Raw genomic sequence first — 20,036 nt, forward strand, 5'->3', positions numbered from 1 at the left:
AGCAGGAGGGAGCTGCAGTGATGGGAGGAGGGGGAAGCCCTCAGAATCCTCGAGCACATGGAAGGGAAGTTTGGGCAGGGGCTTTGGCTTGGCTGGGTAGGAGGAACAGGAAGCAGCACTGCCTTTTGGAAGAATCACACTGCGCTCAAATTTCTGCTCATTATCTGCTAGCTGTGTGTCCTTGGGCAAGTTATCTGACCACTCTATGCCCCATGATCATAAAATCTAACTCACAAGGTTGATGTGAGGATTAAAAATAATGTTGACACAGCACCTGGCACATGACTGATGTTTTCAATAAATGGTAATATTACTGTCAGATTACTTTTCTCTCTCTCATTCGACAAAAGCAGTTTAGTTATCCATCATGTGCCAGGGGCAGTTTGAAATACAAAGACCCTCAAGAGCTCACAGTCAAGCAAGGGATACAGAGAAGTAATTAATACTTATAATAAGTATAAGGTGATAAGGGATGAAGCACATTCTGTGAAAGCTCAAAGAAAAGGAAAGAAAACTCTCTCAGGAGGGGAGCTGGAGAAGACGCTCAAGAGGAGCGGACATTTGAGCTAGGTCTTGAGGGATGAATAGGAGTTGCAAGACAAAGATATTAGGGGAGAGGCTTTTGGGCAGAGGGAACAGCATAAGTAAAAGGCATAACTGGGCATTAGGGATTCACAATGTAGCTAGAGCATAGACTATAGAGTATGTGAAATAGGAGGGCCCAGGGATGGGGGCTGCCATATTGTGATTTATAAGAAATGTATATATTTGGTCATTCAGATGACAAAAATATACTCCTCATATATATTTGGTCTTCATCCACAGTTCCTGGCTTACAGCTCCCCAAACACTTGGAACTTCCTAAGTGATAAAAGCTTGGGGAAACATCTTTTGTTATAATATTTGGTCTCTTGTCCTCAGTTCCTGAAAATGCTTCAGAGAATTGCTTGACATGTTATAATGAGGTCCAAGAACCTAATTTGGGGGGAAAATATGAAACCAGAATAAGAGGTTGAGCCAGCTTCTGAAGGACCTTGGTTGCTACTCCAGTGAGTTTGGTCTTTGTGGTTTTGGAGATGGGGAACACTGAGGATTAGGCCTGGGAATAACTTGACTGCCCAAAGAGAAAACAGAAATGTTGACAGCAGAACCATCCATGGATCCCTGTGATTCCCCTGGTTGAGTTGCTGGAAGAGGCCCTGTTACTGAAGTACCCTTCTGCCCCATAGGAATTTTGAGGAGCTCCCTAGTAAATTGGAGCCGTATCACTCTCCAGTTGGATATGCACGGTTGGCCAACGTAGAGTGACAGGGAGTCAGCATGATGCTTGTGGCTGAAGCCAGGACTGGCCAACCTGTCCTCATGACCCCAGAGCTCCAGTCCCTCCAAGAACGCAGATATACATCCTTCTGTCAAAGACTCCTCCTGGAAGAGACACTTAGGAAGGTTCCCCAAAAGCAACAACTCCTTCTGTGGATAGTTTCACCTTGATGGGCTGGTGATGAGCTAGTCACCTGCTTCGTCCTGTTGTTGCACTGTCCCTCAGTTCCCATCACTATAAAGTAGTCAGTGGCCTGCGGTCTCAGAAGATGTTTGTGTGAATAAAATGAAGTGATGAATGTGTATGCCCTTTTATAACTGTCATCTGATCTACAAATACCCATTAATCATGGTTATCACTCAAAAGAACAGCAGCTCCACTCAGTTCTCCCCACCTTTTGTCCACCAGGCTTCACTGGTGGGAGACTAGCAAGCAGCAGAGGGGCTGGCGCCTTCCAAGGGGCCAGGAGGGAAGCAGAGGATCTTGGGTCATGGTGTGGGGCCTGAGGACGCACAGTGGAACAGCACCCACGGGAGCTGCTGAGCTCAGGCAGGGGAAGCAGAGTGTCAAAATGGCAGGTGATGATGGAGCTGGGGCAGGCAGGGCCCAGGCAGTGCCAAGCTAAATGGGAGAGCCAGTGAAGTGGAAGGAATGTGGGGCAGGGGGAAGGTGTTTCTCCTGGGTAGATTCTCTGGGGAGCAGAAAGGGCTGAAGTTTTCCCAGAGGCTTCTGTTCACATCACTAAAAGGGTTTCTTGCTAACATGGCCTCTCGGATCTCAGAGAATTAGCATCCTCTGAATCCTGTCCTCTGAGCTCAGAGGTGCAAATTGGAGACCTGGGAGCCTGTTTGCTGTGAGTAGCATTTACAAGTTTTTATATTAGTTACCAACATTTCATAATTAGAAGAATTCCCATAAAGGTCTGGATTTCCTGCTTTTCCTAAAAAACCAGGAGATCAAGCCATCGTGGTTCCACAGTTCTGCCGAGTAACCCTTGGCTGGAGTCAGCTCATGCTGGCTTGTTTCAGTCATTCACACTCCCTGCCTGGCCCCAAAAGCACCTGAGTTACTGCTCCTGTGACCCATGATTCTTAGCCTGTCTTGGTTTTCTGGAGTGCAGGAGGTTTGTGCTTAAAGCCTCCTCCACACACGTCATCTTTTTTTATTCAAACCACTTTATTAAGGTGTGATTGACATATGAAAAGCTATACATATTTCATGTACACAACTTGATGAGTTTAGAGATAAGTATATACTGTGAAACCCTCACCACAATCCCTATCCATCACTTCCAAAATTTCCTCCTGCCTTCTTTTTTTATAATGATGGTGATGAGGATAAGAACACTTATAAGATCTACCCTTTTAGCAAATATTTGGGTACACAATACAGTAGCGTTAATTCTGGGCACTCTGCTGTACAATAGATCTCTAGAAGTTATTCGTGGCCGTGTAACTTCCACAACATCCTGATGGAGCTTCTTTCCATATGGCCTCATGGGTGACTGTTACCATGGCAATGCCAATCAAAACACTGACTATGCCTATAGTAGGTGTGAGGTTCCTTCCCTGGCTGGAATTTATTTCTACAGTGAAAATTTGGCCTCTGAAAATCACCTTTTCCATGTTTATCACATTTAGAGAATTTCTTTCTTGTATGAATCCTCTGGTAAACAAGAAGAAATGCACTTTGGCTAAAATATCATTTTCACATTTGTTATACCATATGGTTTCTGACAACCCTTGGAGGGGCTTTTACAAATTCCCAGCATGCACTGGTGATGATGGGCTAAGTGTACATAACGGGGCAGAAGGAGCCAAACATTAATTTCTGCATGTTGTATTCTAGAAATGAAATTGTGGTGGTGGTGCTCGGGTTATACTATATGCCCATTTCCAAGAGTCTCATATATTCCAGCTGCTAAGTAAGTAGAATGCAGTTTATTTATTTAATTTTGTTGACACAGTACCTATTTCCCAAAGCAATCTGAAGTCACCAACAATAAACTATAAGACATAAAAAGATGAAACTATAAAAAGGAGGGAACAATTTGATAAATACAGACATCCCTAGCAGATAAAGAGAAATATATGCTTCTTCTAGCATCCATGGTTTGACCTGGAAGTTAAACTATTTGATCTGAAAGCCAATGAAGCTGTGATCCATGTGGGCGAGTCTCTGAGAGAGTCTGCCTTAGAGAATCGTTCAGCAGATAAAAAGCAGACGTTTTCTGGGATAAATTGGGAGATTGGGATAAATTGGGAGATTGGGATTGATATATATACACTACTAAATATAAAAGTTAACGAATAAGGACCTACTGTATAGCACAGGGAACTCTACTCAGTACTCTGTAATGGCCTATATGGGAAAAGAATCTAAAAAAAGTGGATATATGTATATGTACAACTGACTCACTTTGCTGTACACCAGAAACTAACACAACATTGTAAGTCAACTATACTCCAACAAAAATTATTTTTAAAAAGAGAGAGCGAGAAGTCCACTCTTCATTCTCACCTCAAAGGAGAACAAACCTTACCTCCCACCCTCACCTCTCCTCTCCCCTTTGACTCTTCACTTGCTTACCCCCGCCGCAGTCTCCTCTCTCTCTCTCTCTCTTCCTCCCTCTCTCCTTCCCTCCCCACCTTCTTCCCTCCCTCCCCCTCGGCTTATTCCTCCAGCTCCATTAAATTCTTTCTTGTGCACATCGTCTTACCCTTGCTTTTTATGATTGACACAAAGGTTTTCAAAAGTCTTAGAGTCTAAGAGAGGGGGCCAGCCTGTAAACATTTGCACATTATTATGCTTTGTTCTGTCCACTCACACAGCAAACGTTTCTTGAATGCCTAGCGCTTGCTGTGGTCTATGCTAGGGCCTGGAGGCAAAGGTGAACTAGGCAGCCTCTGAAATGCATCCCAGTTAGCACAGTGTGATGGGGAGTGGGGTGGAAGTACCCTCCTCCTCACCCCTACCCCATCCCAGGTGGTGCCCAGGCCTGATGCCCTTAATGCTGACACTGGGAGGTAACGGTCTGCAAGGCACTGGAGGACCTGCTTTCTGGTAGGAGTTTTCTCTGCCTCCTGGTGAGAGGTCACTTGCAGCAAAGCTCTCCTGAGGTGACTGTCACACATGGGGCTGCAGGCACCCTCAATCAGAGGAAGGTCAGGAGCAGAGGTCCCCACACAGAAAGGCAGACACAAGCCATGGTGGCAAGCGCCAAGCATGTAACCATGGACACACGCAGTCTGAAGCTGCTTAAAAATCAGGAGACACAAAGCAATCAGAGAGAAATCCTCTAATACACTGATGGAATGTCCTGGAATATCCTCACTCTCTCCTTCCAATGTGTGCAAACTACATGGTAATAAAATCAAATTGTTCTCTCCCTAATCAGCTCACAGAAAGCTCTGGGCAACTTCTAATTTTCCGCAAAACTGATTTTGTGGGGAACATTCAGTCTTGTGCTGGCTGGGTTTCACTTTCACAGGTACCAGAGAAAGAGTAATCAGGAGAGTGTGGGAAGATTCCAGCGGCCCTCTGGGTGAACTCTGCCAGGTTTTAATGCAGTGTAAATACCCATCCCTGCTCCCACTCTGAACTGCCAAAACAGAAGGCAGGGCCTCAAGAAAGCTTGTGGGTCAGCGGGTTCAAACAGGGTTCTCCAGGCAAGTTCCTGGCTTCCGGACTTCAAGGGCCTCAGGCTCCAGAGCCACATTAATTCATCATACAGCTTTTCGCATTAGCTGTGTGACCTTGGGAAAGTGACCTCGCCTCTCTGTGCCTCAGTTACCTCATCTGTAAAATGACTACCTCACAGGGTAGTTACAAGAATTCCACAGATTGGTGTAGAAATAGGACTGCCAGACAAAATACAGGATATCCAGTTATATCTGAGCTTCAAATAAGTTTTTTAGTATAAGTATATCCCAAGTAGTGCATGGACATAACTGTATTTTCATTTGCTAAATCTGGCAGCTCCAGAAGGAAAGCTCGCGGAAGGGTACCTGGCAGCTAGTAAATGCTCAATGAGTGTCAGATGTTATATTCTGTTATTGGTAACTTTGGGGCTAAATTAATGACTTTGGAATTTGTTTTTGAGGAGATTGTTGTTCTTCGTTTTGTGTCTGAACAACCTTTTGGAGTTAAATTAGGAGGGCCTCACCCTTCTGGTCACAGAGCCACAGAGCATCTTCCCCTGGGGCATCTGGCCACACAAGCCCAAGTAATCAATGACCCAGGGAAGCCCACCTCCAAGGCCACCTTCACCTGGCTCCACTCCCTCTCTCACCATCTGCATCTCAGACAAAGTAGAGATGCCTTTTACATATAGCAGAGGCAAAGACACAAACGTGGATAGAGGGAAGTGACATTTACTCAGACCTACTGCATGTGGGGCTCTGTCCCAGACACTTCCCGTGTGTTTTCTCATAATCCTCCTAGCAACTCTGTGAATGAACCTCAGGGCACCCATGAACAACTTGGGGTGATAATACCTCCTGACCTCACAGAATTGTGCAGAGGAAATGAGAAGATGAAAGCAAAAGCCCTGAGCATGGAATTAGGGAATTAATACATTTCTTTTCTCTCCCCTCTTTTCCCACTTCAATCCCCACTTTACCAACAAAAAAACAGACATGTTATGTCCAGGGCTTCACAGCTGGTAAATAGGGGAAGAGACCAACACCAGGCCTGTTGGCCTTCCTGTTACACACACTGCCCTTACAAGTCGTCTCCAGGTCTTGGGTCTCACTTCCCCTGGTTCCTGGTGCTCTGCAGGCCTCTGACACACCTCTCTTACTCTTCCCAGCTGCACCCTCCCTCACGAGCCCCTTCCTCCAGGAAGCCCTCCAGGCTGAACACACAGCTAGAGGAAAGACAGCAGGGGTACCCCTCTCACCTTCCAGGGGCCCAGCCTTCCCAGGGATCCATTCCCCTTCCCTGGAGTCAGCTGAGCACTGCGGGAGCTGGGCCATCTCCCGGAAAGCTCACCCTTTAATAAGCCAGCAGGTCACATTTTGTTCTCCTTAAATAAACCTTATAGAAACATTTAAATGTTTATTTCGCTCATAAATTCCCAGGAATGCACAACAGTTTCCTAACTGCCTGGGTGCAGGGATAAATATAGGCCAGTGGTACAGACGGGAATATGAGCTTCCTTTCTCCAATGTCATGTGACTAGGCCTGGCTCAGAAGCTCTGGGCAACAGACCAGCCCCAGTCCAGGCAGGAGTGGGGAGTTTAGCTCCTGCGCTTGGACGCTGGCAGACAGCCTGGAAGAGGACTGTGCAGGAAGGCAGTGTGGGGTGGTGAAGTCGGGAGGTCTACACTGGAATCACCTGGGTGACCTCAGGCAAGTCACTTAACTTCTCTGAGTTTCAAGTTCTCAAACATTATGTGGAGCTAATAATCCCCCTTTTCTCTCACAGCCTAGAGGGCAAACAGGGACTGCCTCTGGATAGGGGGCCCTGGCCGCAAAGAGGACTTAGCACTCTCGTGACAGGATAAAAGGACTCTCTGCGGACTTGTGAAAAAAATGATTATTCCAGCAGCGAGTGCTAAGAGCATGGGAGAGAGCAGAAGTGCCTCTGCTGAGCTCGGCTGGACCTGGGGCTCTTCCCTGCCAAGCGCTGGGGACCAGATCCCGGTTTCCTGAAGGCTCCCAGCGCCCACTGTGTGGATCTCCCCATGCACCCATGGCCTGCCCTGCCTCCGTGGACCCTCTTTCCTGCCATTGTCCAGTCTATTCCTAGCAGTCAGGGGTCAACCCCCGCCCCAGATTATCCTGCCTTCATCATCACTGTTTTTACTCTCATGTCACAGACTTCAGGAGTGTAACAGTGCACACAGTGTCTATTATAGCCTTACTCTGTGGGGTAGGGGGGTATCGCTCAGCCAGCCAGCCATTCATCCGTCATTTTCGATCCTCTCTCCTCCCTCCTGTCCATCTCCTCCTCCTTTAAGTCTAGGTATTTAATCATCCATACAGCCAGTTATCCACACAGCCATCCCTCCCTCCCTCCCTCCCTCCCTCCCTCCCTCCATCCATCTCTCCCTCCCTCGCTAAGCTCCTACCACACACTAGAGCTTATGCTGAGGGTTGGAGACACACACATAGCCCCTGACCCTAAGTAGCTGGCATGCAATCTGACAGGGGACTCAGAGAGACAAAAACTGACAAGCTACTCCATTGCTCACAATAGGAACCAAGGACAAATAATTGTAATGTATATTCTTGACCATCTATAATAACAACCAACATTTCTAAAGCACTTTCTGCTCTGTCCTAGGCACTTCCACAGCTACTATCTCATAGCTCTTACTCTCTGACCAGAACCACTAGAAGCCATCCTGGTGGAACAGTCCTCTTGATCCTTTCCAAGCTTCTTTTCCATAGAGGATGGGACATCAAGCACCTTCCTCCCATACCTGGGGCTTCTGGTGTCCAGGACACTGGTTTGACTGCTGGGTGGAGCCAGGGAAGGAGACAAATGTGGCGGGAACAGCTCAGCAGAAATGGGTTTGGATCTCCACTCAACCACGACACAACCATATAACCTTCGACAATTACACAACCTCCCAAAGACTCAGTTTCTTCTTCTATAAAATAGAGATAATATCTACCTTGGGAGATGAGACCACATAGCAGGTGCCCAATAGATGTCTCCAATATCTTGTACATCAGACTCTAATGCTGTACTGATAATTTACTTGACGATATTTCATTGAAGATCTGAATGGAGGCTGTTTTTGCAAAGGGTGGGATGAGATAAGTATGAATTCAAAATCCTCAAGTGGAGTACTCAAGGTACTGCCCAGTTTCTAGGGATTAGAGTGTACTTCCTTGCCTCAGTTTTCTACCTGGAAAATGGGATAATAATCATACGAACCTCTTAGTGTTGTTGTATGTAAAGTGCTGAGAGCAGTGCCTGTCACATAGGAAGCACGGTATGAGGGCTCTCGCTGGGTTAGTTGGGAGGGTGAAGGCTATTACTGTAACACAGGGGTGTGAAGCCCAGGCCATTTCCACTCTGCAACATAGCTTATATCTCATGTTCCTATGGAACGGAAGCATTTGCTGCACCTTCCGGAACTCCCTGGTTGCTTGGGGAACACTGCTTGGGATGCTTCTTAAAGGACGGCCGTGCGGGATGATGGTGGTAAGCCTGAATGGGTCTCTTACTACGCTAAGCAGGAAGAGAGTTCCGGGTTTGTTATGGTGGCAGCTACCACGCTCTCCAGTTCTGGGCCAAAACAAGGGGAGACCCCGCAGCTTCATGGTCAGAGCTTCTAAGAGCTCCACAAACAGATCCCTTCCTTTTAGGGCCGCATGCAGAGGGCTGCTTCTCAAAAAACACTCCAACCTCATTTTTAGTTAACTAACATTTAGGGATAGGGGTTGGGTTGAGAGTAGGGATGCCACTGGTTAGTTGAGCACTGCAGTGATCTTGTCAACCAGACGCTGCTGTATATGAGGGTTAAAGCATCAATTTCTGTCTAGAGGATCTGAAAGTGCAGTACCAAGTAGGTGCTCAGGGAGGCCTGGGGTGAGAGTAACGGGTGTATGTGTCCTGAAGCAGGAACAGCACAGTGGGCTGGGTTTCTAGGGGTCAGTACCCATCCAACTGGGCTGTTTCATCATCCAACTGAAGGAGAAAGAGGAAGGGGCTTGCACACGATGGGGCAGGGGCAGCTTGGGTTTTGGGCAAGATGTGTGACATGGAGCTTCGTCCCCTGGCTGCACGGGCTCACACATCTGAGAGGATGGTAGGCAGAAAGCATTTGGTGAGACCCAGTGCCACAAGCTGCGGTGCTTCGGGGTTTATGTGGTGGTGAGTTCTGCAGGGCCCAGTTCAGCCCTCTCAGACAAGTGGTTTTGGGAGCAGAGGGCAGTATTCCCTTAGTCCAGGCACCTCTCACAGAGGCCCCAGAGCAGGGCAGAGACTAAGAGTGTGGGCTCTGGGGCCAGGCTGCCCAGGTTCAAATCCTGGGCCTGTTACTTACGAGCTGTGTGACATTGGAGGAAGGTACTTAACTTCTCTGTGCGTCAGTCTCCTCAGCTATGAAATGGGACTGATGATACCTACCTCATAAGGTGGCTTGGAAGTTAAATGAGTTAATAGTGTAGTACCTGTTGGCACGAGGTTAGCTGTTATTAGTGGTTTTGTGGATAATGGAGAACAGGGTGAGGGGATGGTCAGGGAGTGGTGGTCAGAGGGATGCTGGAGCAGAGGATGTGAAAGATGTGAAGTCAGCTTATGAGCTAGCACTGACCTGTCCCTGGGGGCTTCCTGAAACCCTTGGAGGAGGATGGGGGGTTTCCAGGTGGAATTGAGAGCCAGTGAAAATTGGGCTCTTATAGCTAATAAGAACTTCCCCACACCTTCAGGTTTGTAAGGCCCCTCTGAGGAGGCCATGTGGTCCCAGTGAGCGGAGTTTCTGATATGGCTGCTGGCCACAGGCCTGGAAAGAGCTGGTGTCCTGGTCACACTGCCACTGGGGCCTGGAGCCAAGTTTGGTGCCCCACGGTGAGGCAGAGGCAGGCTGGTATGTGTGCAGGGGAGGGGTGGGAGGATGCTCTGAAGGCTGTCATGGCAGCAAAGTCTGGAGGAACCAGAGGCAGAGAGGCTCTGGGAAGATGCAAAAACTGCCGTCCTTCATCTGCGGGTCTTCACCTCACGACAGGCCATTGTGAGGGCAGAACTGAGGGAGAGTCAGGCTCCAGCTGGACCAGGAAACAGAGCTGCCAACCACGGCAGAGACCCACCCCAGGGGACTCTGGTTCAGCCGGTCTAGGCCGGCAGAGGAATCTGGGGTTAACAAGCTCCCAGGTGACTTACACTATGCAGAATTTTGCCTGCCTTTGGAGGAAGGGACTTCCTGTGACCTGAGATCCCTTCTAGCTCTGATGGCCTGTCATTCTGGGGTCCCCTAAGGTCCTAGGCTTCTGTCCTGACAGCTTCCATTCCTGCAAGAACCTCTTGTGTACAAGCTCATCCCGTTAAGCTCCTCCCTGTTCAAGGGCCAACCCAGGAAACACTGCTCAGGATGCAGTCTCACACAGTGCATTGTCAGGAGGCTTTATTTCTTTGTGGGTTTTGATCACAGCTTCTGATTAGGGTCCTAAAGGGTCTGCCTTTCTGTCTGCGTCTGTCTGTGTGAGTCTGTGTGTGTGTGCAAGTGTGTTTAGCATCCATGTGTGTGTGCGTGCGTGTGTATGCATGTGTACGTGCAGAACGAAAAACAGGATCTAGGCCTACAGCTTTTGTGTTTCTGTGTGAGAAGGCCTCAGCTAGTGCTCGTGTCAGTGGTGGGAAACGAGGGCTGGAGCCTGAGGAACCGGAAGTAGGGCTGGACCCCGGGGAGCCGTAAAGTCAGAAGGATGCTCTGTTCTTTGCCTGCTTCACAGAGTGGGAATTCACACAGTACTGGGAGTTGCAGCCCAGCCCTCCTGGCCAACCCTGCTTCCATGGCCTCTGCTGCTCCCAGGGACTCAGGCTTCAGCCCCCGGGGGCTCTGGCCCAACTCACAAGGCCTGACCCTCCCCTGAGGCTGTGGCTGCCCGAGAAGCCCAATGTGGGTCGTCTGATAGGTGCAGTAGAGGGAGATCCCCTTCACTGATGATGCCCATGGGCTTCTGGAGAACTCAGGGAGGCCCAGTGCCTGTCAGTCGGGGCAGAGAATAAAATAATACTGAATCTGATGTGGCCTTCAGTCTGGGGTCTAACCTGTCCCAGCTCCATGGTCCCTCAGGCCAAAGAAGGTCCTCAAGGGTTGGGCTGAACAGACAAGAGTCCAGGAGGCAGCCACTAACACCTGCCCGGGGAAGAGACGAGGAGCCAGAGGCACAGTAAAGTTAACAGACTCAGCATCACGTCTCTTGACCAGGATGTGGAGGAGCTGTGACTTGAGCCCAGCTTGGTCTCACTCCAGAGTCCACGTTCATAAATCCTGTGCTAATGGCCCTCCCTCATAGGATCTGGGCATCCTGGCTCCAGCTCACCTGAGTTCCTCGTGGGTCCTTCTCCCGCTGGATGCTGGCAATGCAGAGGCTATTGGGACCTGCAAACAGTCTCTTTATTGTCTTGTCTTCATTGAGCATTTGAAGGACCTTCAGAGACCACGAGGGCCCATGGTCTATAGTACAGAAGTCTGGTCCTGGTTCAAGGTCACAGGGAAAGTGAGCTTGTGGGGGCCCAGAATCTGGAGTTTCTGCTGCTCAGCTAGGGGTCTCTAACCCTCAGTTGTGTGGTGAGCTCATGGGGCCCTCCCCCTGCTTGGCCAGCCCTAGAAATTCACCCTCACCTCTGACCCAGTGCAGCTACACCTACATGTGGTTTGAAGGCCAGAAAGGCCAGCGGGCTTTTGTTTTGTCTGGTTTTGTGTCTCTTGAGGAAAAGGTTTGAAGTGTCTTTTAATTACAGAGGTTTGGAACCAAGAGGAACTGAACTCATTGTAAAAGGATCTCTTCACTGAGGGTGGAGTTGCATCTTTGCCCATCTTTCATTTATTTATTTTTTGGGAACACTTATATTCTTGGGGAGCAGGGCATGGCAGCTGTTTGGGGGAGTTGCCCAGGATTCGGGAGCTAGATTTTGCATCAGAGTCCGGCTTAAGGGCACTATCATTGTGAGTAAAGTGGAAGGGGTCAGGGATGACCACAGCAAGAAGTGGTCCAGGGCTGGGAGGTAGGGATGCTAAGGGAACAGAACCTAGGAAAGTTATGACCTGAGGATAGGGAGCCGTGACGTTTGAATCCGGATGTATTTTACTCTGTGTTGTCCTTCCCTTCTTTAAACTCCAAGCTTTCAGTAGACTAGGAAATTTTTTTGTTGGTTAAACCTTACAGTCCACTGTTGGCAACTCTTTGGGGGAACTGTCCACACGTGGTAAGGAACAGCAGCTGCAGGAAGCAGGCAATAGCAGAGCACACAGTTCGGGGAAGACTAGATGTCACCCGTGGAGGAGCAGAGGAATAGCTCAGAGCCACTGAAAGCAACTGGCAAGCAGCACCTACTGTAGCCCAGGACATATCTGGGAGCGGGGCTCAATAAAGACCTGAGCTGGTGCCTGCAGCCAAAGGCATGGGGGCTTGGCTCACTGTCGTTTTGAAATTCAAGGGCTCTCCAAGGCTGCCAAGTTCTGCAACATCTCAATCCCATGAGCTCGGGACGTGGGGATACAAGAGGCCATTCTTTTCTAAGTGTTTATTATCTTAGTTCCCACAGTTATGATGTGTAAAGAAAACAAATGTCATCATAACATGAAACTATTCACTAAGAATCTGCCCACTTGTCAAATTAATGCTCACTCGTACAAGCTTCCCTCACTTAACAAGTGTCTATCCCTCTGGCTCAGGGCAGTTTGGAGAAGTGTCAGATACAACAGGATGATATAAGTTCAGTGCAAACCAACTGCAAAGTTCACGAAGTTCACAAAACCATGTCTGAGAACTTCACGTACAAGGTTTTAGACCAATGTAGCCGGACCAGTTAACGAATGGAGTCAGAATTATGAGGATGATGGCAAGATGGGTTCTTCATGAGAGAACGATTTGAATATTGAGGAATTGAAAGAGGCCCTTAGGAAAATGAATGAACCCCTTAAATATTAAACAAACAGAATCTCTTAATGAAGGTGCTATAAAGTAAAATGTGAAGGTTGTGATAACACATGAAAAGCTCATTTTGTTGGCATAAAAAATATACCAATACCAAAGTCAACGCACTTGATTAAGATTCTTTGTTCATTCTAAAAATTAGCATATAAGCTATATTTTGTAATATGTACAGCTAAAAATAACTTGTCTTCACCATTTCATTTGTATAATACAACCTCAATGAGCCCCTTTAATTCACTTTTATCATTTCCTTTTTTATAATAAAATCTCACTGAAACCCTTTTTCACTATTTACTGAGCAATTTTGACCTTCATTTCAAGTGGATTCACTTTAAGTGACCTTGTGCTTTTGCCCACGACCCTGATACACGAGGCCTTCCGTGCTGACGGTCCTCCTCCGAGCCTCTCTCCATCCTAGGAGGCTGGTGTGACTTCCCGGGGGGCCTCAGTCAGACACAGCCTACAAGGTAGCACTCTCAGGATGTGTGGGGACCTTCGTCAATTCAAATGACCTTTGGGTATTTATTCCTCGGCATGGAAGCCGCACACCTTCCCCAGGCCCACTGCAGCCTGCACGGGCTGTCAGCAAACCATGTGGCCTCAGCCCAGGGCGCTTAGTGTGGCCCTGGCCGGGCGGGCTGCAGGCAGGGGGGAGGCACTTACTTGGCCGGCCGGGCTCTGGGCCGCCTGCAGCTCTCCGGGGGGCTCCTCGTCCTCGGGAATGTGGGGCATGGCAGCCTCCTGGTGGGAGTGGCTGCGCGTGCCCGGAACCTCCGCTGCGTCAGCCCCAAAGATGCTCCAGGAGGCCTGGGCTCCACAGGCTGAGGAGACGCCAAAAGGACAAGTCAAATCCACTCCCATCCCTGACCCATGCTGGGTCCCGTTTCCAGGTGCCACAAGCCGCGGAGAGAGCCTGCTTGAGTTTGCATCAACAAGGGCTAAAATAGGCGAGCAGAGGGCGTTTGGAATTGCATTTCCTCCTGCTCCCTGGCTCTGTTTACAAAGTCAGAGGTGACCCAGAGATTTTGCATCTAATTTGGGCCACACAGTAAACGCAGCCATCCCAGAAGGGAGAAGAGTGCTTCGAGCTCCTCAAAGCCACGGCCGATGGGGGACAGACACTCCATTGGGAGCCAGGCTTGTATTTGTCAAACGTGTGTTGAGCAGCAACTGGGTGCCAGGCACTATCCTAGGAGCATCACCGCCATCACCTAAATTAATCCTCACGATGACCTCTGATGCAGGCATTACTATTCACATTTTATAGCTGAGAGACTGCTTCAGAGAGTAGAAGTCATTTGCCCAAATCATACAAAGAACGAAGCATTTGAATCCAGATCTTCCTGATTTGGAGGCCACTATACCACACACCCTTGCTTGGCCAGGTGGGGGAGGAGGAAAGGATGGTGTCTCCCAACTTCCTGCCCCGTGGCTCACCTCATGCCCTTCAGCAGCTCTTCTAACCCTCAGTACGGGGCTCTCTCGCTTGAGGACAGCACCTCATTGGACCTGTCAGGCCTGCTAAAGTCATGAGTCTGGAGGCTCAGCCAGGGTGGATCTCCTGTGCCTTGTGCAGTGCTTGCCCTCAGCAACCTTGGGTTGCTTCCCCAAAGCTACACTTAACCCTCCCCATGGGGTAAGGCCTGGCTGGGGTTGACTCCAGTCAGCATAATCTCATCCATCTTGCCACAGTGATTGGCTCAGGGATAGACAGTGGATCCAGCCTAAGCCAATGAGCATGTGGCAATGCTCTGGGACCCAGATGCTTTCTCTTGCTCCGGGTGGTGGAGTGTGCAGATGTGAGACCTGGTGCTGCAGACGCCATTTTGCTTCCACGAGGAAGGTCAGACTGAGGAGAAATCTGACACACCCAGAGGAGAGCAGACCCAGGAGATCTGCAGAGAAACAGAGCTGGAGCCCTGATCAAAGCTCACCTGCAGCTGAAACTCTTTCTGAACTAGCCAGTTACAGAAACAATTAAGTCTCTTAGTGTTTAAGTCAGTTTGAACTGGGTTTACTTGTAACTACTAACTTGTAACTACTTGTACTAACTTGTAACTACTAACGACTGTTACTTGTAAGTACTAACTGCGCTTTCACACTTTCATGTTTCTTGCCAGTCAAGAGGTGTAGGACCAAAATCTCTCCAATAAACCTGAGCCAATGGGTCTGGCTCCTCTGCTTCCTCTTAGAAAAGGGGACCAGTCATGTCAGGTCTCCATCTGGAGAGGCAGGAGAGCAGAAATAGTAGATAGAGGACAGGCTTTGGAACCAGATACCTAGATCTGAGTCTTCACTCTGCCACTCACTGGCTGTGTAGCCTTGAACCTTTGCTTCACCTCTGAGCCTTGGATTCCTCGTCAGGGGAACAGAGATAAGAATGCCTCCCATGTGGGACTGCCCCTAGGATGAAAAGAGACAGAGCACCCAGCATGGAGTAGGTGCTCACAGAGGCCACCTGCATGCTGTTCTGCAGCCCAGAAGGTCCAGAGGGCTCTGCCTGGGTTCTTCCCACCCCTAAACTCCTTTAGGTCCCCTGCCCTAGGGGGATGGATGACACCTCCAGGGACCCAAAAAACCAACAACCGGCCTGGTTCTGCAACTTCAGAGGTTCCTTGAAGGAGCTGCTCTGGGAGACAGCAGATGAAAGGCACCAGAGGCAGATGTCGTCCTCAGACCCTGCCCTCAGCTGCAGTCAGGGGGCTGCTGGGACACACACAGGGCAAACTGAGGACATTGCCATTTACTGAGTATCCACTATACCCTGGGTCCTATGCAAGATGCTGTCTGCTGGAGGCTGCAGGAGGAGAAGCCAGGAAGCCCTGCCATCGCCCAGGACACCAGGTGTTCTTCCTGTACCACAGAAATGGCTTGCGAAGGCCCTAGAGCCAGAGTGCTGTGGTGCAGCTCAGATGTGGCATCAGTCACAGCTCTGACAGACGCCCCCAGCTAACACACACCTCTTGACTGAGCTCCCTGAGGCAGGCAAGGGGTCTGATTGATCACGGATACCCAGAAGGTTCATCCAGAAATGCTTGTTGACTTGTATTTAAAGAACTGGAGAACTTTAGCCCCGGAGTTTTAGTCATTGTGACCACCATCTTGGCTTTTGTCATTCTCTGCGGTGGACAGGGAGCCCTATTCAGCTCTGAAACAGTTGGGGTGACCCCTGCTGGTCGGCTCAAGAAATCTCATCTCAAGAAGATGATCTGTGAGCAGAGTCATTCATTCCTTCACCACCAACACTCACACCTACTCTACCATAAGGATGATGAAAATGTGGTCTTGGCCCTCAAGGAACACGGAGTCCAATGGTGGGAGGAAGTTGGAAAACAAGATAAGGAGGTAAACACTTTGGAAGTGAGAAGCTGCAGGATCCCAGAAAAGGGTCCCTAATTCCAGAAACTGGGACGAGTGGAATACAGTTTTAGGGAAGAGCCCACGCTAGAATGGTGTTTAGACTGAATCATGAACACTGAAATGCAGCTGAATTTCTCTGAACAGAATAGCTGGAGGCCTAGTGGAGGAGGTGAGACAGGAAGGTGGGTCATGGCCAAGAGGACAGATTTAACCTGGCTCTTGGGAATGAGAGCTCTGCGTCCAGGGCATGCTGTGCCTCCCAGCTCAGGTTGTTTCTGTATGAGTAAACTCAGCATCAGGTTTGCCCAAAGGTGAACTCTGTGATTGATTACTATCACCTTGACTTGGATGTCAGCCGCAGTGACAACAGTGGTCCTCGGCAAAGCATATGGTAACAGAGTTTGAGGGTAGCAAAAGAATACCCACAAACCCCAGTTCTACCAGAAAAGCACACTACACACCCAAAGAAAACTCTTAAAATGATGTGTCATGTGTGTGCAGGTCTCCAGGCTGTCTTTTTTTTTTTTTTTTAATACTGTTTTATTTTATTTTAATTAATTAATTTTATTTATTTACTTTTGGCTGCATTGGGTTTTCGTTGCTGCACGTGAGCTTTCTCCAGTTGCGGCGAGCGGGGACTACTCTTCGTTGCAGTGTGTGTGCTTCTCATTGCGGTGGCTTCTCCTGCTGCGGAGCACAGGCTTTAGATGCGCGAGCTTCAGTAGTTGTGGCACGAGGGCTCCGTAGTTGTGGCTCGCGGGCTCTAGAGCGCAGGCTCAGTAGTTGTGGCGCACGGGCTTAGTTGCTCCACGGCATGTGGGATCTTCCCAGACCAGGGCTCAAACCCGTGTCCCCTGCATTGGCAGGTGGATTCTTAACCTCCGCACCACCAGGGAAGTCCATCCAGGCTGTCTTAATAGGAGTATGGTTTCCAAAACAGGGAAGCTGACAGTTCTACTTTTCTTTTATGTCTTAATCTACACGAAGTGTATTGTGCTCTGCATGCTAAGAGGGATTCAGATGATCTGGGGCATGTTCAAAAAAGGGGAAGCGGGGGCTTCCCTGGTGGTGCAGTGGTTGAGAGTCCGCCTGTCGATGCAGGGGACACGGGTTCGTGCCCCGGTCCGGGAAGATCCCACATGCCGGGGAGCAGCTGGGCCCGTGAGCCATGGCCGCTGAGCCTGCGTGTCTGGAGCCTGTGCTCCTCAACGGGAGAGGCCACAACAGTGAGAGGCCCGCGTACCGCAAAAAAAAAAAGGGGAAGCAGGACAAGAATCTGTGTTTAAAGAACTAAAGACCTTTAGCCTGGAAAAGAGAAGGTACAGGAAGAAATAAAATCTCTTTGCAGATATTTGAAAGCCATTCATGTAATTCTATTGTCCCCGAAGGGTAGATGCATGGCCAATGACTGAAAGGTGAGATCAAGGCAAGGGAAAACTTTCTAGTGGTTGGAACCATCAGAAAATGAAATGGGCTGCTCTTTAAGGTAATGAGCTCCCCATTCCTGGGAGAGTTTCATCAAAGGCTGGGGCAAGGGTCATAGGATTCCTAACCCACTTCAGGGGCCTTTTCCAACCCTGGAAGTCCCTGAAATCCTGATCTCCTCCTAATCACAACAAACCACAGATTTGAGGGCCCCATCCCATAGGATTCTAGGACCGTGGAATTCCAAAGTCGCATCAGAAATACCTCCACTTCCTTTCCTTCACCTCCTGCTCCTCAAGAAAGACCTTAATTCAGTCCCTGGGTCAGAAAGCAAAGTAAAACAGAAACGAATTAAGTCAGACAAGCACTAAGAGGTGTCAGCTGCTGCAGGATAAAGCAGAGTGGAGGCTGGCTGAGGTCCCACCCTTGACAGGATGGAACCCCAAGCTCCTCAGGGGGAGCCCCAGCAGCCCCACCCTCCCAGGCCATTCCCACGCTGTTCCTGCCCCATCGCTTTCTCTCCCACCCATTATTGTAAACTCGCCGCTTAAAATAGCAAGGTAAAAGCAGAGTCCCTCCCCCAGGGTGACATCTGGGTTCCTCTGGAGCTCGTGGGCACGTGGACCTCGCATCCATCACAGCAAAGTTTAGAATATAGTCTCCAGGAGGTGGTGATCTAGAGCAACGACCCAAAAAAGGAGAAAATATTTAGTGATGTTTGGTCTCTGAGCCGCTCCTTCTTTAACCCATTTTCAGGGCCCTTCTTGCTGCCTCTCCAGCTTGGTCAGCAAAGGGTTAGGTGGGTCATTGCCAAGAGCCATCAGCCCTTTGGACTCTACTCTTTCTGCCCCCAGCCAGTGCTTAACTATACAGCTTGGCCTATTTTACAGGAAGGAAAACTGAGGTGCAGAGAAGTGAAGCAACTTGACTGGTCCAGCTACCTTTGTTCCTGGCACAAATTATCTAAGCCTCTGCTGGAATAACTATCCAATGATTTGTGTCACGGAAAAGGCCAAAAGCCTCTAAACCACATTTAAATATTTTTATCTGCCCCGGGTTATTCATTAAAGAAAGCAAACTAATATACTTTTATTCCTTTTTATTCATCAGATATTTCTAGGTCGCCTACTGAATATCGGACACTATGCGAGGTGCATTTCAGATGCTATCTTGTTTATTATTCCCATTTTATATATTAAGGAACTAAGGATCAGAGAGCTGCAGCAACTTGCTCAAGATCACACAGCTAATAAGTGGCAGGCCAAGGATTATAACCCAGGCTAGTTTGATTCAAGGCCCCTCATCTCTCCCCTCTTCTACTCCGTCCCCTCCACCAGGAGTTCTGCTAGTGTGTAGCAGCTGAATGCCACATGGGTTCTCGCTGTCCTGCAGAGGAGAGTTGGAGTGTGCATTCCCAGAGGGGATAAGATAGTGGTGGGGCAGGGGAGAGGAAGCAGCAGGTTGTGAGGCTAGGAGTTTTACAGGGACAAAAGAGCAGGCCCACTGTCAGAGGCTGCATGATCCCCACAATGTAGGGTGGCAAGCGCACCCCATTCATCCATCCATCGGTCTGGGGGTCCATGTGTTCAACCACTCAACTTCTTAATCTTCTATTTATACAACTGTCCATTAGTTTGTCCATCCAACCTTTCACCCCAGAAAGGCCCACACCCTTGTTAGGTGAGTAGCAGAGACTCTGCCCCTGGGAATAGCTGCTGTAGGATCCTGTGGGCCGTAGGGAGAGGGCAGAAGGGGGCTGTTCTGACAGAGCAGCTGTAAAGCACAGGCATGCCCATCCACAACTGGCAGAACACCTCCATCCTGCCCATCTCAGTCATGGGAGGGGGTTGGCTTCCTGTGGGGCTGCCTATGTGCCAGCAGGCACAAGGGCCAACGTTAAGAGTCATGATTTCTCAAGGGCCTTTACATCCCCTTTGGTGCTCTCAGCAACCCTTGAGGTGGATAGTGTAAGTACTATCATTATTAACATTATGATTAGTCTCATTTTACAGATGAGGAAACAGAGGAAACAAAGACTTGCCCTAAGTCGCATCACCCATGAGTGGCAGTGCTGGAAGTCAACCACAGGTCAGTCTGACTCCCCAGCTCCCTGCAGGGCCAAGTCCACTAGCTCATGGGTGGCATTCTTGGTAAGCAGTGGCCTCTTACAGTGGCCCCTGGGATGCCTCTCCCAGAGCCTTGTGACCAGTCCAGAAGAGACCCCGCTCTGAAACCACAGTGTCCCAGGAGCACAGCCTGCAAACTGAGTGGCTCTCATGTTCCCTCTGTTAAGCTTTGGGTGTCGGAAGAG

At 49.2% G+C, this 20,036-nt stretch overlaps 1 protein-coding gene across 5 annotated transcripts in view; it reads right to left on the reverse strand.

Annotated features, from left to right (window-relative positions):
• Positions 1-20,036, reverse strand: part of IRAG1 (inositol 1,4,5-triphosphate receptor associated 1) — a 118,512-nt gene that overhangs the window by 61,689 nt on the left and 36,787 nt on the right. For 3 of the 5 annotated variants that reach the window (XM_007471400.1, XM_007471397.1, XM_007471396.1), the window contains exon 2: positions 13,604-13,761. In XM_007471400.1, the coding sequence (XP_007471462.1) occupies positions 13,604-13,761 (158 nt within the window). Of the gene's footprint in view, positions 1-13,603; positions 13,802-20,036 lie in introns of those variants that run through there. The other 2 variants (XM_007471399.1, XM_007471398.1) reach the window with 1 other exon arrangement.

The sequence above is a fragment of the Lipotes vexillifer genome, unplaced genomic scaffold (genome assembly GCF_000442215.2).
Source record: "Lipotes vexillifer unplaced genomic scaffold, Lipotes_vexillifer_v1.1 scaffold6, whole genome shotgun sequence".
Classification (NCBI taxonomy): domain Eukaryota; kingdom Metazoa; phylum Chordata; class Mammalia; order Artiodactyla; family Lipotidae; genus Lipotes; species Lipotes vexillifer.